Here is a 27,940-nt window from a genome sequence, read left to right on the forward strand (position 1 = left end):
AACTTTACCCACACAATTTCTCCTTTTTCAGGAGAAATACGCATAAAAACAAGTGTCAACTTGTAATGTAATAATTATTCTCTTCGAATAGAGATAAACTTGTTTTTGCAATAGACCTGCCCTTTAATTGACCGATTAATCTAATAGACCGTTAAAAATTTGATAGTCGCATTATTGAGACCAAAATGTTGTACAGTCTTGTGAACTCCACCTCGCAAGCTTGGTTGAGATGTACAGCCTCATCAATGAGTACGAATCACGAATGTACGTATAAATGAACGGCCTTGGCACGGTGCGGTGTGTGAAACATCGCTAACTCTAATATGCTAATATTAATATTATTCTACGACAAGATTATATGTCATTTGATGGTTTCTTTTATTTTGTTACAAACACACTGACTAATCAGAGAAACATACACAAAACATTAATAATTTTCGTTACCTGATAACGTAAATTACAAGGTACAATTTTCATTAAGATCATGTAAAAGCTGCAATGGAATTGATTAGTTCAGTATTGTTAAAACGTACTTTTTAAATACGGGCTTGGCTAGAAATTCTCAAAACATGGCAACGGAAATGTCCCTTAAAATAATCAATTCACAATAGCAAAATAAAAAATATGGTGGGCCTCCCCTCCCCTAATGGCAGACTTTGATAGTTGACCCTGCCCTGGGTAAGGGGTGGGCTAAAATGTTATCACAAAACTGAGCTCAAAGGATGGATCTACGATTAGTGGTTCTAACATCCTCTTTTTATGGGTTGTTTGAGTAGTTATCACGAAAAAGTTTATCCCCAAAATTTCACTTCCGATTTTGCGTTTTCGAGTCATGGGTGATTATGACATTACATTGATCAGTTGAAAATCCACTGCTCTATTTATATCGTCATGTGAGTGTAAAAGAAAGTCTTATGTGCAATAGCCTTTTGTCACTGTTAATTTTTAGTATTGTTATTAGGGGTCAAGTCGGACACTACACATCGTCCACGCCTGGTAAAGAATTATTTTTATAGGGATCAAAGCACTGCCCACCGGCTGCTGAGAGTAGCTTTTATTACAAAATTAACTTGTACTTGCACTCCGCGCTCGGTGAGCGACCTAAATCTATTGTCACTGTATTGTTAAAGATCGAGTCTTTCAGATAGTATAGAATAGTAAACTCATGGACAAATAGATCACGTTCCTTCGTTGCATATTGAGATGAACTGATGTTATTCCTATAATAACATGTTGTGCTATGATGGTGTAGATTCTTTTGATGTGATTATATTCTCCAACCCTTTATATACCATTATGTTTGCTTTTTGAACAAAACATTTGTAAGACTTGCAGTTGAATAAGTGTTGAAAGTATATGATAAGCGTTACTGTGCGTATTGAAATTCCACTCTGCGTCTTGAAAACAAGAACGGACGAAAAATCCAATTTTCTTGGGTTAGCAACGTTAAAGAGGATAATGATCACATTGAGCATGCGCAGATCGTCAAAACGTGTCATTTCAGCTAATGAGTGGAAACGTTGTGGTATCTTATATCGTCCAGGTGATGTCCAGTCGATCTCTAACAAACTCGCCATGCGTGACTGTTGAAGAACTAGTGGATTCGCACTGGCAATTTCTAACACGAAGATATATGGATGATGACGCTGTGCGGTAGTTGGACTTGAGATGCTTCTACATCTTCCAGGAGAAACTATATTCACCTGATGAATCTCAAAACCCATTGCCCTAATGAGATTTTGGATTCATCTGCAAATGTAAGTTCGAAACCTACATGAGACAACACAGCAATGGCATGTTATTACTTGTTTATACTCACACGACGGTACGATTTGTAATATGTGTTAAGAAAATGCTTCCACTGAATACACTCTATTTATATTATAATTGTATTAAACTCAACATGTTATATAATGATAATTATGTCAATATTTGATACAATATATCTAAATTCAAACGTTGTAAAATTAATTAATTAATGTGTCAATAATGGATCGTGTCACGGATTGGAAGCATGTGTCCGGGTGATCCAAGTGTTGTAAATGCCGCTAGTGTGATCGTCAATTCCCGTAAGTAAAGTTTTACCTTTATCACTTAGGCCCTATTAGTTTATCCTTCAATATTAACATTATTCACTTTACAATATCGAGATGGCATTCAAAGTTAAGGGACCGTTCACAAACACTTGATAGGGGGGCTGATGCAAAAGGGGGGCCATAGGGGGGCCTGAAAAAATGACCAAAAATTTTCCTGGGAAAAATTTAGTTTATATGCTTTTCTATGGGGTTGACCCATAATTTTCATATCAAACAGGGGGGCCCTGAAATTTTGAGGTCTGAAAAGGGGGGCCCCGAAATATTTTTTTCGGGGCCGCGATAAAAAAATTTTTGCATCAGGCCAGGCCCCCTAACAAGTGTTTGTGAACGGTCCCTAACTATCTAACTTAATATCATTCAAAGTTATTTTCCTAAGAATGGTACATTGTTTCTTAGCATTATTTTCATCAGCACCCTGTGTAATCGTAGGTCTTGGTGGAATACACTTCACATAAACTAATAAAGTTGCACTAATCAATTCGATTTCCCGAGTTGCCCAAGGCATTAATTGCTGTAATTGCCCGGCATTGTCGTTTCCATTCAATTCAATGTATGTTAGTCTTTTCGTCGTGCAGCTGTGGTTAGTACCAGAAATAGCTCGAATCGTGTTGGTCTTGAACCCGTCTTCTCACACTTCAATACAAAATAAAATGTTACGGCTACAGATTTTCTTTCGTGATGATCGCCGTAGATATATCATTGTTTTGAAAATTAAAGCGGTGTCTTGATGAAAGGAAATCCTGAAAGGAAAATACTTGAGCAACGGGCCATAGTAAATGAGAGAAATGTCATAGTCATAGGCAAATATTTGGCTTGGTACGACTACAACGTTTGAAAGGTAAATAACCAATTTGAGCATCTCTTCATATGATTCATCTACATTCAGTATGGCATGACACTGCTGCTCCGTCAATACAGCAAGTTCAACAAGGGATCGACGACATTATTCAATCAAACATTTCGGTCTCAAAGTCACAATTCTAGGTCTACACGTCACAAACATGTAAAAAACCTGAAATCCAATATAGCTAGGTAAATAATAGCACATTTTGCCTCTACGGACAACCGTCGTTGAGATGGATGAAACAATAATGAAATGCACTTCTCATTTTTGAGAATGAACAACATCTGTCACGAAACCACAATATTAGTATGTTTAGATCGCAGGAATTGGAGCATAGACATTGTAAAACTGTTTGGTGACGATGCATTACATTAATTTTTTATCGGATGAGTATATACGTGTCTGAATCGAGCTCTCTCGCTATCAGCATCAACATGATACAAACATCACTGTTAAGCTCTGTTAGTCTGGTATAGAAATTCCCCGGAGAGATTCTGATCAAAGATACTCAATAAATTTTTGTTCTGATGAAGAATTATTGTTACAATGTATTGCAGGTGCTCATAACTGGAATCATGTGTGATGGAACTGCTTGCTATGAATTTGCCATATACACTGTAGGAAAATCAACTATATGTACCAATGCAGTGTAATGCTATTATCTACCTAATGCAGAGCTATCTAACTACATTTTATACATCAGTGTGACCCTCCTCTTTGGTAGTATCATCATGCTCATCATGCCAAAGGTTTCGAACTAATGGACAATGAATGAGACTGTCTACTACATTAATGACTTCAATGGTACCTTCGAAGAGAAAGCCATCGAATCAGCAAATATCTACGTGTTATTATTCATTCTTTGGCCATTGGCAATTGTTACCATCCTTGGTAACATTCTTGCTGTATGGGCGTTTGTTACTGACATCAAAATACAAAGCAATGTTACAAATCGGTACATATTTTGCCTCTCAATTTCTGACTTAATCGTTGGATGTGTCTCAATACCACTTAACAATGTATGGCTACACTTTGGACGATGGCCAATGGGTGAAATAGTATGCAAGACATGGTTGGTGATTGACTACGCGGCTTGCTATATTTCTGTAATGGCTATTTTGCTTTTAAGCTACGATAGATTCTTGTGGGTTTCACGGCCTTTTAAATACAGAAAATCACAAACAGTAAACAAAGCTACCGTTAAGATTCTAGTAACAACTGTTTTTGCATTTGTCTTTTACACCATTCCCATTTTATTTTGGGATATTTGGATGGGAGAAAAACACATCGATTATTCTGTGGATTGCGAACCAGAAAACAGCGGAAACTTTATTTACGGACTTGTGTTTGCTATATTTGAAACGATATTCCCAGCAATCGGAATAGGTGTTTTAAATATTCTTGTTTATTCAAGGATACGTAAAGCTTGTCTTTTACGTCAAAGATCATTTAGAACTAATCAAGAATCAAAGAGGATGACAAAGATATATGAAATCAATACGAGAGAAACACAATGTGGAGATCATCAGCCGAAAGCGTTTGAAAGTCCGCAATTAGACAATAAACAAGACAATCAATTCAACGCACACCTGGACAAGGACGTTGAAGAATGCGTTAGTCTCCGACAACACCACGAGAGAAAGACTGTTCGACCATCTAATAGTCATATCAGTGGTTATCACAAAGCAGGTAAAAGACTAGCAACAATGGTTGGTGTATACCTATTTTGCTGGATTCCGTTTAACGTTTGTCTTCTAGGCAACGCAGTATGTAATGATTGCATTCGCAGTGCAACATGGGAAGCTGTGAATTATATTCTTTGGGGAAACTCTGCCCTGAACCCCGTACTGTATGTTTTGACAAATGAGAGGTATAAAAGGAGAATGCTAAGTGTAATAATGTGGAGGAAACAAATGCATCATTTGAGAGACTCTGCGGACATTGATTTGCATTAAATTGACTGATTGCTGAATTACGTGAAGGAAAGAAATACCGTAGAATTCCGTCTACAAGCATAATGCCTTTAATACAATTTTATCAGTTTCGCCGTCGAGCAATGATTAAAGGAGGAACCAGCGCCTTCACTACTTGGCCACGGAAGCTTCATGAGTAGGCAGACCGGGAATTCAACCTATAAGCGGTCACTTAACCCTACCTCCTTCGAAGGTTAAGGCGGTGGTTTCGTAAACCAAAGGCCCTTGGTTCATTTCCCGGGCTGGATCATTTTTCCTATTTTCCTCCTTTAATCATTGCTAGACGGCGAAACTGATAAAATTACATTATGGTTTCCTTATTCTTGTCGAAAAATGATATATGCTTTTTTTTTTACGAAAGCTAAACACTGTCCATACTATAGAATGGTCTTACAATAATAAACTTATAAGTATGATTAATGCACGCAGATAAGTACATGTGTTCGATTAAATTTTGATTAATTGAAAATAAACAAGTCGATACGATTAAACGTTGCGAGTAGTTATCGGGTAATGTGCAACAAGCATGACAAGATTAAAAATGATAAAGATTCTACAAAGGCATGTCGTGTTATCCACGTATAATTTAATGGTAGGCTATTTTCTATCTCTATTTATAAAATCTTCACGTATACAATTAATTAACATTATCAATCAACATCAAGCAATAGGTCAAGGGTTACATGATTCAATGGCTTTGACATTTTTGAAACGAAACACCTGATATATGGTAAACTATTCTTTGGTTAAAATGCTTTTCCACGCGGCCTAATTTGTAGACTGCGCTGCATTCCTTTTTTTTTTCTTTCTTTTTTTTGTTTTGATAAACAATTCATACGTTTTCATGCATGAAACCATTTAAAATCTATGACGAAACACATCACATCTCCAGTGACTGCCCTGCCCAGAGAAAAAAGTTTTCTCGTGGATATCTGAGCTGTTGAATCAGAACAGGAATGATGAGTTTTCCATGGTCAGGTCAGAGAGATTAATTTAGGGAATGATAAATTAAACTGGTCTACTACAGTAGACTGGTCTCGTGGATATCTGAGCTGTTGAATCAGAACAGGAATGATGAGTTTTCCATGGTCAGGTCAGAGAGATTAATTTAGGGAATGATAAATTAAACTGGTCTACTACAGTAGACTACCTAATTTGAGACTATTTCGATCTTTTTTACCCAATAATGGTAATACAAATTTGGCATTTGACCTTTATGCCAATAACTCAAAAAGTGTACATCGGAGATAGGTCAAACTATACTTTACCCAACTCTTATTCATGAAAATTAGCATTTCCTCCTTCTTCCTTTTGATTCAAAATGGAAGCTAAAAAGGGAAAGACGCTCTCTAGCTATGAGGGATAACAACCGTGAATAATGCTTTTCAAATTGAAAAGTGTGGTCGACGCGCTTTCTTACTGATCATTTTGAATTTGAAGCTTTTCAAATCGCACCAAATTTCATCCAATCATGATTCCTATATCTTTTTTATCTTTCTGTACCACACTTCAAGTAACAACATTCTGCACACGTTCATATCAAGTTTATTGCTTCTAGGGCGGGTCACGGGAGCATGATCTATAGCGATGTGGGCACTCAAATATTAAAACAAATCAAGTTGACAAGAGGAATGGTATAGCTTCTATAAAAAAAAAGATCCCAAAACTTCGTATAATGGGTGATATTGTACTGCGGGGGAGGGGGGGGGGGGGCAACAAACCTTTGTTTTGATTTGACCTTAACTAAATAAAGTCAATAAACATGATAACGTTTATCGCTTAGAGTAGACTTCGTATCGTGTCCTTTGACTATGGACTTTGTCCATACGGCCTTTTAAAAAGACTTGTATTGCTCTTTTCGACCGACTCTAAAATAGGAAAGAATAGGGTCGCGTTCTTTCCCATTATTTGCATAAATTACACAAAAATGTTGTGAAAATTTTTTGCCTGTTTTAATTCGTACTGCACAAATAAGATATATTAAAAAACAAGCCTAAGAAACCCATCAATCATTGTTTACCTGTTTACCATGGTATTTTGTGGTGAACTTTGCATTTCTTGATATTGTAGGTGGCAAAAAAAAAAAGAAACAAAAAGGGAACAGACCGACCGATCGACCCTGACTTTGCAGCTCCAAAGGTAATTATTATATTAGGCCTAACGTTGCAACGTTACTGTTATGCAACAGAAGTGCTTGAATTTAAAATTTTCAAAAATTTGGTGTGTTTTTTTAGGACCATAGCCTCTTTTTTCGTCACCTAAGGCCGGTATACATGTACATGCGATTACTTTCTCGCATATTGTAATTTAGGAATAGGGTAAAGGTTTGGGAGAGGTTAATGTTATAGGATAGCGTTAATGTTCGGGGTTAGGCTAGGTTAGGGCTCAGTTTAGGTTTAAGTTAAGATTAGGGTATGGAGGGCGAATTGCATAAGAATTAATTAGTATCGTCCAATAAAATACAACGCTAGAACCATGGTCATGTTGACTAATATCATCGCGTGAGAAGCCATTGTCGTTTGTCCACTATTAAACCCATTTTCAGCGACAATTTGGGTGTACAAAGTTGCCGAATCTTTTGGTGTACGTGGTCTTTCTGGATCGTTAAAGTCGACATAGTGCATACCAAACCGTTCTCTGTAGCCTGATGCCCATTCAAAGTTGTCCATTAAAGACCATGCTGTGTAGCCTTTCACATTGACACCGTCGATAGTTACAGCTGGAATATTAAAAATATGAGAAGAACAAATATAAATTATATAATTATCAAATGACGTAATTATTCAGATCGGAAGGGGCATAAATTTATATAAGTCAGCTGATTGCAAGATCGTAAGTGCATAGTAATAACATGAATAATAAAGTACTAGCGACCTTCTTACACTCAACTGACGAATTAGTCCTGCAGTCAGAACCTTGCTCCGATGCCTATAAAATATGCTGTATATTCTTATAATTGATGGCGTTTTAGCTCGAGACCCCGGGTAAGTCCAATCAGACCAGGAAAATTGAAAGCGAGCACGATTGTGTAGCCAGGTTACACAATCGTCCTCGCTTTCAATGTTCCACTTGGCTAATCCGGCCTGATTGGAGTTAGCCGAGTCAACATATGGAAATGTTTGGCTTCAAAAATGACTCTCTTATAAACCATCTATGCACAGTTTCCACCACGATACACCCGAGCACACAATTTCGTCCAAGCTAGCACTTATTGTCTCTACACAGTCTTTCATTACACTATACGGTTGAGTGCATAGCATCATATGAGCTGTGTAGCCTCTAGCTGAAAAATAACGCTCTGTGATTGGTTTTTCGCAAAACCTCAAGTTCCCTCCATCCAATCATATTTTTTTTTTATATCGAACGAAAGCTAACACTTCCCCCTAAAAACACTTTTTGTCATTAGGTCAACAGATGACGCAATTCAATGTTTATACGAATATTGACCAAAATGTAGGTTTTAAATGTCCAAACCTCAAGAGTTCCTTACAATAGTTGTCAAAATTTATGTCATTAAATGAAAGAGAAAACTTATAATGTTCACATACTATAGTCATTCGAATGAGCAATGGCCAATTCTCTTTAAATTGCAAATCTTGTGCAAAAAGTTACTATTTTCGCCTGTTTTGTCATACGGTTGTAAATTCAATGAACTATGACTTTGCTAAAGAGCTCCGATGAGTATCACATTTGAGAAGGGTAGAAGTTTAATTTTGTTTTCTATGAAGAAGAATGTTGGCGTATCCCCACCCCATTTATCACGAAGTTCTAGTGAGCAGAATCATAGAGTTCGAATTGTAGGTCTTTAGCCTCTACGGACTGAATAAAATTGCCAACGTGAGATGCTGTATCCGTAGAAGACAGAATAATAAAAAGTCGGTCTCCGACGATTCTGTCAATCATGCATAGCCCGTGATTGGTTAATATCGCGTATTCACGGTTGTTTGTTAGCATGTAAAATTACGTCATTTTAAGAAAAGGTGAACACTGATGGCGCTATTTATCTTAAATCGTGTTTTCATCTTTTACAAGGAGTTAACATTGGTATAATGGCATTAAAATATCATAAAAAGAGTAACAAATAACAACGAAAGTTTCAAAAACCTTTTATCATGAAATGTTAGAAATCACGTATATCTTATTTGGCCAAATTAAATTTAAAATACATGTCAATAGCGCCCTCAATTTGTACACAAATATACAGTTTATAGAATAAAAAATACCACGAAAAAGCAGAAAAATATGAATAAGTTGGAAAAGAAAGTGCTAAAAAGGCGGTGCAGAAGGGCTCGTATTGGATTAGCACGTAATCAGGAAATCTTCACAATGATTCTAGATGGGACATTTATATAGAATCATTGCAAAATATGTTATTCTAAAACCGTTGCAGTTCGACAACGAACTCCACTGACTGTAGGATTAGAGTATGTTGGTTTTCAATTGGCAATTGCTAACCGTTTATTTTGAATGATCTTTCAATCTTGTAGTTTCGCGAGTCTCGTACGTCACGTGATGTATGTCCTACTATATAATATCGCATGGTTTTAGTTATTCGATGCTAGCCAATCACGAGTCGTGAGGAATTTGATTGACAGGATCTTCAGCTCAGACGCGAAACACTTTATATCTAGCTTTAATTATAGCATTCTGCCATCCTATGTTTAATGTCATGTGATACTACCTTCAACATACCCCATTAGCATTAGGGTTACAAGTGGGGTCCGTAATAGTCGTCTTACAGAGTACGTTGTTCACGTAAATAGGAGGATGTTAATACATTGTGTTGCTGTCAAAGGCAGTGATGGAATGGACTTTGGTCAGTGGGCCAAATACAGCAACGTGCTACAGATGAACATGACAACTATATCAGTAGGCCTACCTATATCAAACGCCGAATTAGTGAAACTAAAAATATAATAAGTATTGCTTTAAACATGTTAGAAATACCTTTAAGGACTTCGTTTATGTAAGCCCGATAATATTTGACTCGGTCGTCATCGCTAAGATCGTAGATATCTGCCGTTGAAAATCCATTTTCCGTAATGTAGATATCTATATCGCCATACTGGGTGTCAATCCAGTTGAGAAGTCCTCGAATTCCCCAAGGCACTGACTTGAGCCACGGAGATTCACCCTTTGGCCACGAATCGTCTTGCCAATTGTTTGTGTCTTGATCTCTCCAATAACTTGGTGGCATGGAATTGTCAGGTTCATCATCCTCTGAATATAGACTAGTGTAATGATTGAGCCCAAAGAAGTCGCTGCATAATATATGAATGACAAAATCAAATCAACACACTGGACACAGAGATTTAAAATTTGATCAATAATGTACAAAGATCCTAAAAATAAGAATCCCGGGGTGTTTGTTTGAATGATTTCTTTTAACGAACAAACGTGAAATTGGTTAATTTATAGATGTTTCACTATTTAAAACCTCTAAAACATAATTAGGTTCAACTGTATTGTTATATTGTTATAGTAAATATTAGGAAAGAGGTTATGATAATACTTAAAAGTCTCGTTCTTCAGTATATACCTTGTTCCAAGATTATATGCCGCCTCCTCATCAGTGAATGTAGGAAGTCTTGACGCATTATAGCCTTGAATCACACTCTTATCATCAACCATCGTCCTCATTACCTCCGGATAATGACCAGTCTTAAACACAGGAGACCCAAACCATCCCAACATAAACTGAAGAGCCGTCTGAGCTGCTTCAACATCTTTTGGATTATCTGCGTCCCCCGGGGCGAAAAAGTCACTATTGAGTGTAATACCGCATTTTCCATTTTGTGTACTTCTGAACTGCTCATCATAAGTGTGCCACGCACGTGCGTGCGATTTGATAATAGTATGAGCAACTGTATACGGCAAAATACCTGGTCCTAAAATACCCGGAGCCATTCCAGCATCCTCGTAGGGAACGGCGATAACCCATGGCTCATTGAACGTAATCCAGAATTTGACGCGATCTCCAAACTCCTGATAACAATAGGATGCGTAATTATTGAATTGTTCAACCATCTCCTCACTTTCCCATCCACCATATTTGTCCTGCAGAGCTTGTGGAAGGTCCCAATGATAAAGAGTAACCATTGGACTAATGCCATTTTCTATGAGTAGATTAATGAGATTGTTGTAGTAGTCACGACCTGCTGGATTGACGTTGTCGGGTGTGCCGTCTGGAAGTATTCTTGCCCAAGAGATGGAAAATCTGTAGTATTTAAGACCCATATCTACCATCAACTGAACATCTTCAGCGTATCTGTACATAAAATAATTGGAGTATTTTAGTGACATGTAGAAGAGTAGATTGACTTAAAGCAATAATGTGTGATTTAGGATTTTAATAAAGAATAGATTGCTATTTAAAAGGCATATATATTGCAAAAAAAGTTCAACTCCTTTCGAAGAGAATAATTATTAAATTACAAGTTGACACTCGTTGCAATATTTTTATTCGTATTTCTTCTGAAAAAAAAAGAGAAATTGTGTTGGTAAAATGCTGGCTCGTACGGGCCCTCCCCACGTTCGAAGCGAAATTGATTTCCAAGACACCGGACTGATGACATACAGTAAATAAAGAGGACACTATATAATGTTCACGAGCAGTTAACACATGAGCCCTAGAGCTCTTTTGATGTTCATTCATGTATAAATGCGCGACCTTCATCACGAGAAATTGGGAATGGATAATTGCATAATAAATACAACATTGATATGTCACGCTCAAATTCTAAGCGCTTATGGTAATATTGATCTAAAATATTTTTATATTTTTAGTGCAAATATTTCTCATCATTTTGATATTTATATGAATTGTAATATCACAATTTACTAATATAATTATGATAAAGAAGCGGCCTGATTTTATCCATAATGTAAAAACCATTAAATTTGTAACATTTGATTCAGAGTTTTTCTGATAACTAAAACAGTATACGTTTTGTGCATTGAGAGTGTTGACAGTCCATTCTCTCAAAGCTGGCACACTTCATTCCATGACATCACAGAAGTATTTATGCCAAATCTGTCTCGTTCGAAGGAACTCACCGCTTACAGTTGGTTTTTGCGGATTATCATTTTTAAACGACTTATTTTCTCATTTTCATTGTCATCATCATACTATTAGCTTGCCAATGATATGATGTTGTCCGAGCAATATGCCTTCTTAAGGGTAGACTAGGTATTGTTGGTCTTCTGCACGCTCGCTATGAATTGAGCAATGCAGTTTTTGCCAAAGCTCACTACCATTCGTAAGATGCTGTGAACTACCAAATCACAACAGTTTAAAATAATTAATAACCTTAATGCAGCAGATTATGCGTATTGCCCCATTGGAACGGCCTCAAAACGGGTCTATTTGTATAATCCCAATTATCTCGGCGACGAGTTAACAGATTTTGATGATTTGTGCACCACGTCATGGTTGTTGAATCTACAAACAAGTTTTGATGTCACTGCTGACATTTTAAGTTACGTCCCCCAATCCACAGGGCCTATTCTTATTGAGACACCTTGTAAATTGCCATGAAGCATATTGTGTGTTTGTTTGCGAATGGCCTTATCGTACAGTCTTAGATTTGGACTTCAGACATTTCACTCCGATTGGGCCTTTTAACAAAAAGTTAAAAACTGTACATGTTTAAAACAATAAAGGACATGTCAACCCTGCCTTGTGCATGTGCAAAGAAAACATACATCTTGTGATGACACAGGATTTGGTGCCGCGATTTTTTTTGCGAAATCCCGCTGAATTGACACTTTCTACAGCGAAATGTTCGATTTCCAGCTCAAATCACACAAGATTTATTAAAGAAAGGTATTTTTTAAAAACAATCTACAGTAGCATAATCTATAGCAAAACAATATTTGAAATCCATATTTAGCACACAATACTCTGAAGTATAACAATTAAATAGGCTTTGTGTGAACTTTGGTAGTGAAGTTTAAACCCCCAAGTGTGCCGACAAATTGCCGTTGTAAAGGTCAGTGCGCTTATTTCAATACGAGCTTTAACCTAACATGATGTAAAAGAAAATTTTAACCAACAAAAATTATGTTTTTAATACTTCAACAAATGGCATTGAACATTTTATTAGTGTAAAGCATATTCGGAAACTCCAAATAATTCTAAATGAGTATGTTCAGATCATTAGTCTGCATGCAGTTCCAATATGTGATGCATCTGTCAAAATCTAAACGAAAGTTGATGTGATTTGGTATCATACAAAAGGCCTCATTATCAGCTCGAATTGTGAGCTTCTAAATCCATTTCCATTTCACCAATAGATTTAGGGTTAACCAATTAGCATTATTCTTATTAGAACACATTTACCACGATATTGTGTATGACAAGACAATAATGCTTTATCCTCCGAGACATCCACAATATGCAACGAAATGTGCATCTACGTGACAACCAAACTTTTGGTGAGACGATGCATAGGTGTGCGCCTGCAGGTGGAGCGGAGTGAGCGGTGTGGATGAGTGGATTGGGTTTGTGCCATGTCGCAATGGCGTAGATTTGACATTTTTGGGTGCCACGTCCCTCAGTAATAGTTAATTTCAACCTTTGTATTTAACTGTATCAAATCGCCGTTGATTAAACATATGGCTGAAATTTAAATTGTGACAAAAATGATAGCCGGTTTAAAAAAATGCGATTAGATTACTTGGATTTTTTTCAGGAAAATAAATATAAACCATCTTACTTGTGATAAGAATCACACGCTACATCCCCCGTGCCATTCTTGTAAACATTTCCCCCTTCATGCGTAAAAGTATCCCAGATATTGACCCCCTTCCCGTCTGCGTTCCATCCTCCTTCTATTTGGTAAGACGATGTTGCAGAACTCCAAACAAAATCTTCGGGAAAGTTGTCATATATGAATGCGTCTCTTTCAGGATCGTTGAATACGTCAGGATAGACGAATTCAAGTTCCTTTGCCGCAACGCACAGAATTGAACCAACAAAAAGTATGATCAAAAGCGACTTCATCGTCCGGCTGAATTTGACTGAATTTCAGCTAATTTGGTGGTGATCGACGTTTCATGAAGCTTCCGTCGGCCACTACTGTAAAATACGATCAGCATGATCAGGGAGACAAATCTGGTAACCAGACGAACCAGATTGTGATCGCCGGTGTTGCTGTTTGTTTTGTGATATTCATCGTCGATAATATTTGTATAATTTGTAATAGAAAAGTTAACCTCCATTTGTCTTTCATAATAATGCAGTAGACCTTCAATGGGTGTTTTCAAAACGCTATTTTTAGGAACACCAACAGTGTCTAAATATAACACCTAACACCGATTATTGTATTCTTTGTATTTTGAGGATCCCCATTAATTGTCTACCCATCCATATAATTATTATTTTAATTTTAGAAGCGGTTACATTTTTCCGTGGTATTTTGGAACGGTATGGTCGTGTACTAAACGCTCCATTCCTATCACCCCTATCCATGGGCGTACGGTTGGCGTTATTTCTGTAACATGCACTAAACACGATTATCGTCATTTGCTCAATGATAATTCTGATATTCGATATGATAAACCTTTGTATTTATTTACAAACCCGTTTTATATGAGTTTACATTGCCGTACCTTTCCATTATTTATGTGGTAAAACGTGATGTGTATTTGATTACTTGGGGGAGGGGCACTCGAATATGAAAGTGACGTACCTGTGCTCACCAGCTTATGAAACTAGAAGGTCTATCGGTGTAGAAATTTTCAGAACAAAGGGGATCATTCGGTGTTGGCAACGTCAAAAATGGGGTGATTTTGTATGTGAGCGCCTGAAATTTCACATCATTGACAATCAAAATAGCTTTTACCCATTTTACAGTAAAAATAGACAAAACTCGTTCATTTTGCTGAAAATTTGAAATTTCAATTTTGAGGACTAATTTTTCAAAAAAAGGCGGTCATCCAGTGCAGGCTGCTGAAAAAAACGGGGTCATTGGGTGTAGGATTTGCCAAAAATACCGGGATCAATATATGGGAGTGCCCCCGGGGGTTACTTATTGAGCTTGAACGTGCACTGTTTTATTGCAAAGACATTAAAATATACAGTGGTTTGAATAGCACCGCGTTGTGTTGAGGTGGTTTAGCTCTATTTCCAATTAAAATGTCATTCAGCAACAACAGTCCAGCGAGAATGTATCATCACTCGCGTTTACTGAGACCTGCCTGGGTTCCCGGGGCTGGGTTCAAGCTATTTCACAGGCAAGTTCTAGAACCCCAGCAAATACCAAAAACGTTTTTAAAACATTTTAAACAGGTTATATTTTGGGTTTTGGTTTATAGAAAAACGTTTTAATAACATGAAATGTCGGGTTATATATATAAAGATTAAGAAAATGTTTTAAAACGTTTTGTATGGAGAAGAAACTACAACAATATTTTAAAAATGTTTTCTAAATGTTATTGTAAAATATTTTTTACAAACATTTTTTGCCAAATATTTTGTTAATAACACTATGTTAGAATATTTGCAGTAGGTTATCAACCAATGTTTTTGAATGTTATAAAAACATTTTACACCCTTTATATAACCCGACATTTAAACGTTTTCTGGCAACTTTTCTAACCTTTTGCGAATGATGTCCAAAACGTTTTGTGTTTGCTGGGACTGTTTGCAACACTATCTCTTGACTCGACTCCTGAAATTAATCCTAAATGGGCAAATGGGAAGTCCAAAAAAAGATGGAGTTGTGGCTGCTGGTTATATCAACATGGATTTCCAAAAAATTGCGAATGGGCGACTTCATTTCATATTAGCCGGTGGTGCCAAATAGCCTTTTAGGTTTAGAAACACTGAATTTGTTTATTAGGTAGCATCTGTGCATATTAAATATTAAGAAAAAAACAATGTGTCTGTCAATAATATTTATACTAGCTAGCTAAGTTTTTTGTCAAGACCAAAGGAAAACGTACTTTTTTCTGCAGCTGACAGTTTCACGAGAAAGAAACGTGACATTCTCAAAGCGATTGATGTTGCAACGTTTGATCCATATGCTTGGAGTGTGAATCCCGACCGAATGTTGTTGTTTTACCCGGAAGTACTCCGGCCCCCATCGTTGGTCTTGAGTAGAGGATCGAATATGTGACCAATCGTTGATTACAACGGCAGCATTGGTATTTCTTTGGTTATTAGCGGATCTCCTCGCTCCAATTGTTGGCATGATTCCCATCATCAGGCTTTAGGAAAGTGATTCTTAAGGGGGGGGGGATTATTGTGTCACACGACGTAGTTTCTTTCTTTACAAATATCTAAGTCACCAAAACGCTTGAGATAATTAGAGATTGCCTTTTTCGCGACAAAGACCTTAAGAATAGAACATTACTTGAGTTGAAGTTGATGACATCATGGACTTGATGAGATTTGATCTTACTATACATCTATATACGTATTTCCAATTCAGGGTGTCATTTATAAGCAGACATTCGGAGTCGCGATGGGATCACCAGTACACCCAATCGCGGTAAACATCAAGTCATTTATACTGCCCTTTCAGATTGTAGGTCACGCATGTGAAAAAGTTGATTTCACAGAGAGTATTAAATTCACATACTATTATGAGGAAGAACAGGATGGGAAAATCCTTTCCTACTACACCATGATCGTCAGAAAGCCGGACAAAACCGTGAGATTACTAGTGTATAGAAAAAAGACTCACACGGATCAATATCTGTCATATTCGTCGCAGTGGAAGACAATAAGATAGCTGAAGAAAATCACATCAGAAAAGAACTAGCAGGGTATGGCTTTCCTAACTGGACTATAGACAAATTTAAAACAGAAAGAGCCAATAAGATCAAAAATAAGCGAAACAAAAGAGACAAATCTAACTTGGAAAAGATCAAAGGTCACGAAGGTAGCATCGTAATTCCCTACGTAGCAGGAGACTCTGAAAATTCAGTCGAATCATGAGAAAACACAACGTTTCTATGGCTATGAAACCACCCACGACCATAAAAAAAAAGAAAAGGTATAAAACACCTTGCAAAAATTGGCCCCTTCATATCTTGGTGAGACATAAAGACAGTTAGGTGTCCGCATGAATGAACACAAAAGGGAAGCGGAGAAAGCTAGCCAACTAAAATACACACGATCTAAGAGAAAGGAATCACTCTCCGGGATTTTAGGTTAGGATAAGGGTTAGGAATATGGATAGGATTAGCATTAGGGTTATGGCTACTCCCCATTCCAGAAAAATACAGCACTAATTATTGAGATTAAAAATATTATCAAGTTCTGCCAAATGAAACATAGCTCAATCCTAATCATTCATTTAGTCCTAACTGGAGATAAAAGAAAAAGTTCAATATTTTACGAATTTCTTGAAAAAAGAGCCAAAAACATGCATTTTTTGCATGTTTTCTGACAATCGAGGCACAAAAATTAGTATTGCTTATATTAAGAAAGAAACATGTCTTTTCCATAAATTAGAATGCATAAACTGAAATTAGTCTTTGGGCTTGCTTTGGGCAAGTCTTTGGGCGAAAAACACCCTAGTGAAAAACGCATCTCCCAAAATTGGCCAAATATTAAAATTTCACTTTTATTGCTAGTTAGGACTAACTAAAGAATTAGCATTTGGCTATGTTTCATTTGCCAAAACAGGATAATATTTTCAATCCCAAAGAATTAATTCTGTATTTTTCTGGAATGGGGAGTAGGGTTTGGAATATACAGGGTGCCCCAGAATGATTTATACCGGGAAAGTTGTATTTTTTAGGTATGAAAGGCATTACTATTGGTAGTAGTGTTTAAAATTCTATAATTTACATATATTTAGCTTCCTTAGGAATTTTAGATTTTAGAAATTGGACGTTTCTAATAGAAGTTACAGGATATTGCGTAAGAATGGTGATTTTCAAGTTTTGACAAAACAACCTATTTTGGAAACCTATAAAATGACTAACCGTTCAGCACAAAGTTATTTGAAAAATGTTATGTTATGTATTGATTCACCTTGGGTGCATCGAACCAGAGAAGATGATAATAGATTCTCTTCTTCTCTCTTCGAACCCACTTTCCTCGGTATTGATATGCAAATACGACTGGCTGTATCTATTGCTCTAAGCATTCAGTCTAGATTAGCGATATTTGAGTTTTGCGGGCTCATTGGAAAATGAGTAGGCCTATTGTTCACACGTGTATGTTATTTGTCTAAATAAACTAAACAGAGTTTGGTGTTGGATGCCTCGGAAGGTTTTAATAACATTCAAAAAACATTTTGTTCAAAACTTGCTGCAAAACATTCTAACATAATAGACCTAAGTACACACAATGTTTGGCAAATGATATTTTACTCTAGCATTTCGAATTTTGGTTTAAAATGTTGTAATATTTTTTTCAGTATAACACGTTTTAAAAGAGTTTTCATGATTTCTATATAAACCGATATTGATATGTTATCAAAATGTTTAAACAAAAACAAAAAAATATGCATTATCATGTTTTAAAAACATTTTGGTGTTTGCTGAATAGTATCCATAAGCAAACACTTTGAGAGCTGTTTAATGCAACGAAATAGCAATGGCGAAAAGGTACGTTGCACGAACTGCTGTCACCCGTCCAAAACAGACAATTCTACCGCATTATGTCGTAAGACGACACGATCGTGCCTAAAACACATCTTCGCAAGCTGATTTTTGGACGGCATTCTCCACACACAAATGAATAGGCAATCTGCCCGTTCGAATTCGCGTCGAAAAAAAATCGAGATTTATTCACTTCTTCTTGTCTATACTAGGTCAAATTGTAACCCCAAAATGGATTATATTACATGTCGGACTCTACTTGTTCTATTTGGATACTTTGATTCGCTTCATAGTAACATTTTTCTGCATTTCATAATGCGTTTTTTTGTCATTTTGGAACGTCATTTTTTGCTACCAACCGCAACGTAATCGCCTTACGGTAATTCCACGATTGACCAATTCGCAATAGATTTCACCCACTAGAGGGCATACTAACTGCTTTTCGACTAATGTAGCTTGCCGATGGCGTTCCCGTATGTAAATGTCGCAATCTCTCTATTAACTACTAACTAACTGCCGCGTATCTTACTAAACCAGTATTTTGGGGACTTGCTCTGAAGCGCAACTGGCGAGTAACTACTTCTTTAGTATCTTCGTTAATGGAGCAGTAAATCCCAATCATCACCTTTAATATCACGCGAGCACTTAACACATTCACCCCTTTTCTCATGTTTCTCGAAAACCTCTAATATCATTAATCCCTCCCCCAAATTTTTTGATAGGGGGATGGTCCATGTCATCCCCCCTGTTGATGCCTGTATGTGGGTGGCTGTGGGTTTCTGACTAAATTAACCTCATATTTGGCCATTTAAACCTAAAAACGGTATGGCAAAATTTGTACCATAAACTTTATATTAATCGCCAAAAGGTTCTGGACTCACTACACTCCATCCCCATTCCCCGCCCATGTCCAAAAGAAACCCACGCCACTTAAGTGTTCAATACCCTTACATTATGATTAGTTATTAGGTGAGGTTTGATACAGATTATAATTATCTAGTAGAGTAGTCTGTATCTAGTCCTTCCAGAAGGACTTAACAGTTAACACGACAAATCACGCCGTGGATATATAGTCGGAAGGTGTGGATATTATCCGGCTAGAAGGACTATCTGATACGGACCCGGACTCCGAAACTAGATGTAATTCGTATCACCCCAAACCGAACCTAATAACAGAGCTTAACAGTTGAACACTTGAACCCATGCCCGTCTCTGTTAGACTTTTGGACCTGATGTTTATGATATCTTTTCATATACTGGGAGGCAATCCAAATTAGAGAGAAAGGCAAAAACTCACTCAACCGTGACGATGGAGCACACTTTCTAGATCACGACCTACTGCTATACCACTTCCGAGTAACGAGGATGCGTAGCAACTAAGTATTGCTGGAGAAACAGGGGACCAGATCATCTGTGATCAAGCCATCAGCCAAGATTCCTGTGTAATATTTTATTGGATTTGGCTTACAAAACAATATGCAGTTTAGAAATGTTGAAAATCTTTTAAGGCACACATAATTAGCATGATTAGTGAAAATTGCATAATATTTTAACATTATGTGTGGATGTGAAAGGTAGCTGACATCAACCGCTCATTTGCTGTGCGTGATATTTAATTATCATGATTATTAGTTTTGACTACATGATGCAGTCATGTCTACAGTAGAATTCATCTCGACCTTTGCAGGACTTAACCCCATTAAAAGCTATTAAAACAATATAACACTCATTGAAACAGCTCAACTGATTAAATCGGATCTTCTCTGGTTGTGCACAAGTGTCTGTTTTCATGTGCGATATCGCAATAAAGCTGGTATTATAGCTTCAGTTGGGTAACCGATTATAAAGGAAACGAAAGGAAACAATGGTATGTGTACCTTTGTTCACGAAATGAGACAATGGCGTGCTTTTTGTAAACCAGCATTCTTGAAAATGAGCAACATAATGATTGTTGACTTAACACGGTTTGGAAATAATTTCTTCATATTTTTGGTGTTATCTGTCGTTTACATATCCTTCCTAAAACACAAAAGTGCGACCCTCTCCAAACACCGAAATTAGCTAAAAATTTAGGACATGTTACAAAACTATATTGTCTAGAATTTTTAATATTGGCCGGTTATTTTTCACACAGCGACGTTAACTAGGCAATGTACTATTACCTATAACATTAACTAAAACACCAAAGTACGAATATTTCCAAACATCTAAATTAGCTAAAAATTTAGGACATGTTAAAAACTATATTTTCTAGAACTTTAGAAGAGTACTTTTAATATTGGCCGGTTATTTTTCACACAGCGACGTTAACTAGTCATATTCCCATACTTTTAACGTAGGGCTATTTGTAGAGGTCACGCGTCAATGGGAAAGAGCACTGTGTATTGTGTATAGGAAAACGGACAGTAACTGTAATATGAAACATAAAACAAGAAACTATTTCTTGCACTATCAGAGTCATGTTTGGATTGTGGATGATAATGGCCGATTTCGAACACTTATCATCATAAATAAATAATTTTCAAAAGGTAAAGAAGTCCCTGCTCGCGGATGTAACTTGACAACGCAACCTCTTGACGGCACGTTTATTTATCTCAAAATAATCTGGGAAGTTTTGCGCGCTACAAGCGCAATTTGTTCAGCATGATTCATAGGAGCAGATATAACTGGGCGTGACACAGGTCTCGATTCCTCCGACTGTTCAAAATTAATTGATATAAACCCAAAATGTTCTCATTTTGGTGCATTTCCCCAACTGACTGACACAAAAGGGCACAACAGGGGCCCGGTTTAGGCCAATATAATTGTCCTCATGTGGCTCATTTTAGCATTAAAATTGCAATATGTTACGCGCTTCGCGTGCATTTGTCCCGTTAGTGTAATTTACATGATTTAGGAGCAAATTAACGGAACTATTTGAAACCCCCACCACCACCTGGCTGCTCCGCCTATGCCACCAATGATTGAAATAAGTCTACGTGAGGTCACAAATGTGGCACCAAAATGAGTGATCTGAACGTGTGGTATTTACCAATTTCAGAAACTCAGAAACTCAAGGGGTCCATAGACTCGCCCCCACTACTTCGATGCCCACTGCGACAAAAGTAAACGTGCAGTGACTTTTTCGCCTAAAATAGCACCTGCGTCAGTAGGTCTACACGAAAGATTGCGGTGCCGCATACGAGACGCTCCACACGCAGAATACGCTCTAGTGCGAAATATCTTATTATTTACTTTCAAAATCTCATCAATATCAATGATTTTTCCTCTATCTATGAATCGATTTGCTTATTCGCCAACTTACTCCTCCAACGATGAAGAGTACGTTGCCAAGTAATAACAATAGCTGCGGCGTAACTAGTAACTTACGCACATTTGGAAGTCGCGAAATTCTTAGATACTCGCCAACTTACTCCGCAAAAGATGAAGAGTAAGTTGCCGAGTATATCACAATAGAACTTATTAGTCTAGAAACTTACGCCGATTTGGTGCACTCAGCGGATCTGAAGTCTGTAAATTAAAGACTGTATTAACGGAACAAGCTTGCATGTTTATTTGATCGTGAACTTTATGTTAATATAAAATATCGTCTCAAAAGAGTAAATCATTGTAATCACTACAAAGTGACATTGGCACAATCATGTCGAATGTGCAGGTAAAAGAATTGGAAGTTGGAAGAATTGGTATCCTGCACCCACGGCAAAAGCAACTTCTAATCGACGTATCATGTGAATCAGAAAAAATGCGCCAATCACTCAATTCTTTCAAATGAGGGAAATTTATTCTGTATATAAAGGCCTACGGCTCTAAAATACATTGTAAATCTACTGACGAAAAAAATCCATTTCTCTGTTTATAACAATCCATCAAAAGTGCCTAAAGGTCACAATTTGTGGTTCTACAGGGATCAAAAACTAAATTGCTCAGATTAAAATATTTTCAAGTCGTTTGTCTTGAACAAATAGATCAAATTAAGAATAGTTTGCACCATCTAGGAAGTTACTTTGTCTAGGTTACATTGCAAAATAGCCTGTCGTGGTCAACACGATGCTTTAAAAGATTCAATGGGCGTTAACCCCCTCCCCCACCGGCGGTTTACCCCTCTCCCCCTGTTAAAATATTTTTCATCACAAGACCAATCCTGGTCTTGCCAATGAACCCTTATGATACACTGTGCTTTAAATAATAGCAGAGAATCAATTTGATACTAGGCGAGCTGTTTGACACCCCTCCACATATTAAAAATACAAGGGTTAGTTTGTTGTAACTTGCTTGCAAGCTGTTGTATAGGGTGATTCAAAATGAAGTAAACGCATGTTTGTGCCGCTTTTGTATGGAATCTAAAAGGAATCCGCTGTAAATGCTCACTCCAAACCCAACCACTTATTTGAATAAAACCAACCATTTTTTGTAGCTGTACATGGTTTTACTTACCATGCTTGTAGTGTATTGATTGGTATGGCGTTATATTCAAATGCAAAATCCACGACGGTGCTGCAGCTTTTATGGATACTTCCTCGTATAACCATGATAATTCTTATAGCTCGTGTAATTCGTAGTCTTCAAGATGGTTCGACTGAAACATGATTGGGAAATGTTGCGAATAGGGTTGCGTTTTGAGCTGCTGATCTTTTGGTCTATTTGCAACGCATGCCTAACTCTAGCAATGTTTACTTAAGATCTAGCAGTTTGCGGTCTTCCGGGCCCTGAAGGTTCAGACTGTCGGATCATTAGAGTTACGTGATTCGAAGCTTGCCTACATTCTTACATTGCTTACTTGCATATACTTGATATCCGATCAGCTGTGGGAATCTGAAGACGAAAGAGACGACGAACGTCACGTTTGCCGCCATAATTGAAATGCCATGTCTCGTTTCTCTGTGTGCAGTGCAATATGATGAAATTGAAATTGAAAAATTAGTAAAGAACTCTTGAGACCCGTTTTTAGGCCATAATGGAGCCCGCTAGGCATTATTGAGCAAAACCACTACTGCAACATTTTGTATTTAAATATCGCGCTATACCAGTCAACACACTTCCATGATCATGACTACATGATTGGGAAAAGAAACCACGTGTAGCTATAAAAATGGGTGATTTTATTCAAATAGTATAACTCGGGGTTACATTAAACAAATGCAACAATTCTCTTTTAATTTAGACGTTCAGAATGAGCTCTTTTTAATGGTATTTTCATTTACAGCAGATTCCTTCTGGATGTCGTACAAAAGCGCCACAAACATGATTTTACTTCATTTTGAATCATCCTGTATTGGGTGTTCTTTTAAAATTATTTTGATGGCTTAATATCGACCAGTAAAATAGAGTATAAGTGACATTGCCATGGCGGATATCATCACAGTAAAGGATGCCAGTGTCGTCTGCCCAGCGTTAAACCCATTATCTGCGACAATTTGGGCATACAGTTTTGCTGAATCCTTTGGCGTACGTGGTCTGTCTGGGTTGTTAAAGTCGACATAGTGCATACCAAACCGTTCACTGTAGCCTCTTGCCCACTCAAAATTGTCCATCAACGACCATGCTGTGTATCCTTTTACTTGGACGTCATCAATGGTAATAGCTGAAATGAAAATACAAATGGTTGTGGATTTTTGTCAAAAAGGGACGCTGTTAATTAAATATATAGGCCTATATTAAACAGTAATTTATGCAAACGAACAGTAATCATGGTAATAGAGGTGCAGTGACACGGTCACTGCACCTCTCTTACGTAATTATGTATATTAGTAAGCGGACTGCTATTTTGAGACATAATAAACCCCTCAAATAAAAAAAAAAAGTCCGCAGTTGTGTAACCCGTGTGAATCTTTCCAATTTGAAACCACATTTGCTACCAAACCTCTAAGATTGATACCAGTATATGACCGTTGGTGCATTTTCAAAAGTTACAAATCCAAACAATACACGTGGTCATGGTCAAAATTGCTAAGCGTGGGCAAACTTGCTTGCCCGCGATGGGTCCCTGCCGACTATCCCAAGTGGCGGTGCAATGCGCGGTTTATTGTTAATTTGAAACGCATGGATGAATGATAAGAATGAATGTTCATGATGTTTAGCACATCGAAAGGAACAATGATAGAAAGCAACTTGCTATGATAACGGGGAAAACCAGTTAAAATAAAGTCCAGGTTTAAGCAGCCTTACCCATGCTAACCAAATTAAAACCATAATACCCGCGCTCTAGAACTGTTTTAACTTTTAACTGGGTATTAAGAAGTTGCTTTTTATTATTTAAGATAGCATGGTACATTCAATTTAAAAACACATAAAAAGATTTGTGGAAGCATGTTTTCAGAATTTAATAAAACAGTCAAAAACATAATAATTTATCTGTTTATAAATATTTAAAAAGAGAGAAGCAAAAGTGCCATTTGAGTTCTGCTGGTTTGTAGCTGTTTGTAAAAATGGTTCAACTCAATATCTTGTATGTCCAATATTGGTGTTTACCATGGCCACACAGCGGCGCCTCATTCTAATCTCTTATTCATGCGTTTCCAATAAGCAATTGAATAAACCGCGCATTGTACTGACACTTGGGATAGTCTGCAGGGGACCATCGCGGGTAAGCAAGCTTGACCACGCTTAGCAATTTCGTTTTGATTTGCAACTTTTTAAAATGCACCAACGTTCAAACTGGTATCAATCTTCGGCAATTTCGAGTATTTGGTATAGCAAATTTGGTATTGAAGCTAACACTATTCTGCACACGATGCTATCAATCAAATTGACATGACAAGATCAGGCTTCGGTGTAGAACGGGTTGTATAACTGCGGACTTTCTGAGGTATTTAGGTTAAGATACGGAAAACTTTCGATTAGCATATCTTTTAAGTAGAACCATGAGGAACCATTTCATGATTTGATTGTCTACAGTCATGACAGTACTACTGTGGAATGTGCCAAATCTCCAATGCATCAATTATATTTTGACTATCGATATCGAGTGAACGATATAAATCAGGTTTGATTCGAAGTTGTTGCCATCTTACATAATGAAAGCCAGAGATAAAGTCTTTTTTATCTCTGTCTTTCATTATAGAGGTGGTATTATCCATTCTTATATCCATTCATCGATATCATATCGATGATGCGTATTATAATGGTAAAAGCGAGGTCAAGAAGGGTAACACGTGATTAATTCGTTATTTCACGTGACACCATTCTTCATCTCGCCTTCGTGGTTTTATCACACGTGACATCATGCTCGATAATTATGATGTCGATGTTCACCCCCCCCCGTGTTCACCTCATCAACGGCAGAGAGATGTCAATTCTACGAATGCTCTTTTGATTTAGAAGGTTGCATTGCATTTGAATGAACAGCAAATTACTTTAAACAATAAAATGCCATACCTTTCAGTACTTCGTTGATGTATCCCCTGTAAAACTTGACACGGTCATCATCGCTGAGGTCCAAGATGTCTGCAGTTGAAAATCCATTTTCCGTAATGTATATATCTATATCTCCGTACTGTGTCTTAATCCAATTGAGAACACCTCTAATGCCCCATGGAACAGATTTTAACCAATGTGATTCGGCTTTCGGCCATTTTTCGTCCTGCCAAGTTGTGGTATCTTGGTCATTCCAGAAACCAGGGGAGAGTGGAGTATCTGGTACATTATCTTCAGAATAAAGAGTCGTGTAGTGGTTCAGGCCAAAGAAATCACTGTAAAGATAAAGTACAAAACGAGCGGTTAAGAAGCTCTGATTATAATTTGATATTGGTACTATTAGTGTTATAAACTCTTGATAACTACCATACTACGTATACATTTCAGGTTGTCTAGTTGCTTTTGTTCAGAACTTTGTTTGTTTAATATGGTTCTGGTGTACATTCTTTTGCCAATCCAGCTGTCCGTATAAACTTGCAGGCTCGTATATAGAACAGAAACAATCGATAAACAAACAAAAAAGCACGCCACTCCGAACTTATCAATCAAATGAACACTTTTCTAGTTCCAAGAAAAATGGATATCGAATCTCAGCTACCGAGGACTCTATAAATTTTTTTAACATGCTTAATGCAGTCACTTGCCTTGTTCCTTTAATGTATTCTGCCTCTTCCGAAGTAAACGTCGGGAGTCTTGATTCATTAAACCCCTGTAGCTCACTCTTGCTATCAATCCTGCTTCTCATGGCTTCTGGGTAGTGACCATCCTTGTAAATAGGATGTGCAAACCATCCCATCATAAAATGAAGTCCGGTTTCCGCTGCCTCGACATCTGCTTCATCTTCCGGGTCAAATGGTGTAAAGAAATCGCAGTTAAGGGTAATGCCACATCGTCCACCTTGAATACTTTTAAAATTGTCATTGTAGTTATGCCAAGCACGTGCATGAGACTTTATTAGATTATGAGAAACTACGTAAGGTAGAGTTCCTGGTTCTTTAAATCCCGGTGCCATCTCACCAGTTTCATGACCCAAAAGTGAAACCACCCAAGGTTCGTTTAAAGTAAGCCAAAATTTAACACGATCGCCGAAGGTTTCATAACAGTAGGCTGCGTATTTTTCAAAATGGTCAATAATAGTGTCATTCGCCCATCCACCTTGATCTTGTAAAGCCTGTGGTAGATCCCAGTGGTAAAGAGTCACCATTGGACTGATGCCATTGGCTAATAGTTCGTTGATTAGATTGTTATAGTAAGTAACGCCGTCTGGATTCTTGTTGTCGATGGTACCGTCTGGCAGCAACCTTGCCCATGAAATTGAAAACCTGTAATACTCAAGACCCATGTCAACCATCAATTGAACATCGTCAGCGTATCTGTATTTAAGCAACATAGACAATGATTATGGTGACATTGAAGAATTGCGGCGAAGAAATGTAACTTGTAAATTTGTTATTCAAAATATTTTTTTAATCCGCTAGGTAAAACTTGTATTAATGAATATCGCAATGTCATAAGTTTCGCCTATCGTACTATTGTTGCAGTTTAGATTTTCTCCATGTTGTGCTGATTTAAATAGTATTGAAATGCCAAATTAAGGTCTGTCGTCCTATAACTTTCCCCCTAAACTCTAAGATTGTCTATAATATAATAACATGTCATACCATGCACATAGAATAGCAGCAATACTTACTTATTATAGGAGTCGCATGCTACATCTCCAGTATCATCATTGATTACGTTTCCCCTTCATGCGTGAAAGTATCCCAAATGTTTGGTCCTTTCCCGTCGGCGTTCCATCCTCCTTCTATTTGGTAAGATGATGTTGCAGAACTCCAAACAAAAGTGTCGGGAAATTGGCCATAAATGAACGCGTCTCTTTCAGGATCGTTGAACACGTCAGGATATACGAATTCAGGCTCGTTTGCCGCATCGGACAAAATTGCGCCCACGAAAACTAACAGCAAAAGGGACTTCATGATTTTGGTCGTTGATTGAATTCCAATTTAAGCCTACACGGAGGCTAGTGAGTGAATTTTACAAGGGAGTCGTTCACG

General features: G+C 37.3%; 2 protein-coding genes across 2 annotated transcripts; one reads left to right on the top strand and one right to left on the bottom strand.

The window, feature by feature from the left end:
* Positions 1-3,331: 3,331 nt before the first annotated feature.
* Positions 3,332-5,085, top strand: LOC140151807 (histamine H3 receptor-like). Its single transcript, XM_072174140.1, has one exon. The coding sequence runs from the start codon at positions 3,708-3,710 to the stop codon at positions 4,893-4,895; it is 1,188 nt and encodes a 395-aa protein (XP_072030241.1). The 5' UTR covers positions 3,332-3,707; the 3' UTR covers positions 4,896-5,085.
* Positions 5,086-7,354: 2,269 nt separating this feature from the next.
* LOC140151999 (lactase/phlorizin hydrolase-like) lies at positions 7,355-27,862 on the bottom strand. The gene is given in 9 exon segments (XM_072174301.1): positions 7,355-7,632; positions 9,861-10,174; positions 10,453-11,181; positions 13,631-13,860; positions 23,864-24,054; positions 25,848-26,161; positions 26,531-27,259; positions 27,577-27,631; positions 27,634-27,862. Coding segments are annotated over 9 exon segments (3,069 nt in total).
* Between the last annotated feature and the right edge of the window lie 78 nt (positions 27,863-27,940).

Source organism: Amphiura filiformis, chromosome 5 (assembly GCF_039555335.1).
Source record: "Amphiura filiformis chromosome 5, Afil_fr2py, whole genome shotgun sequence".
NCBI lineage: Eukaryota > Metazoa > Echinodermata > Ophiuroidea > Amphilepidida > Amphiuridae > Amphiura > Amphiura filiformis.

Excerpts from the sequence above, each read along its gene's own strand:
- LOC140151807 (XM_072174140.1), top strand. The coding sequence starts at position 3,708 with ATGAATGAGACTGTCTACTACATTAATGACTTCAATGGTACCTTCGAA.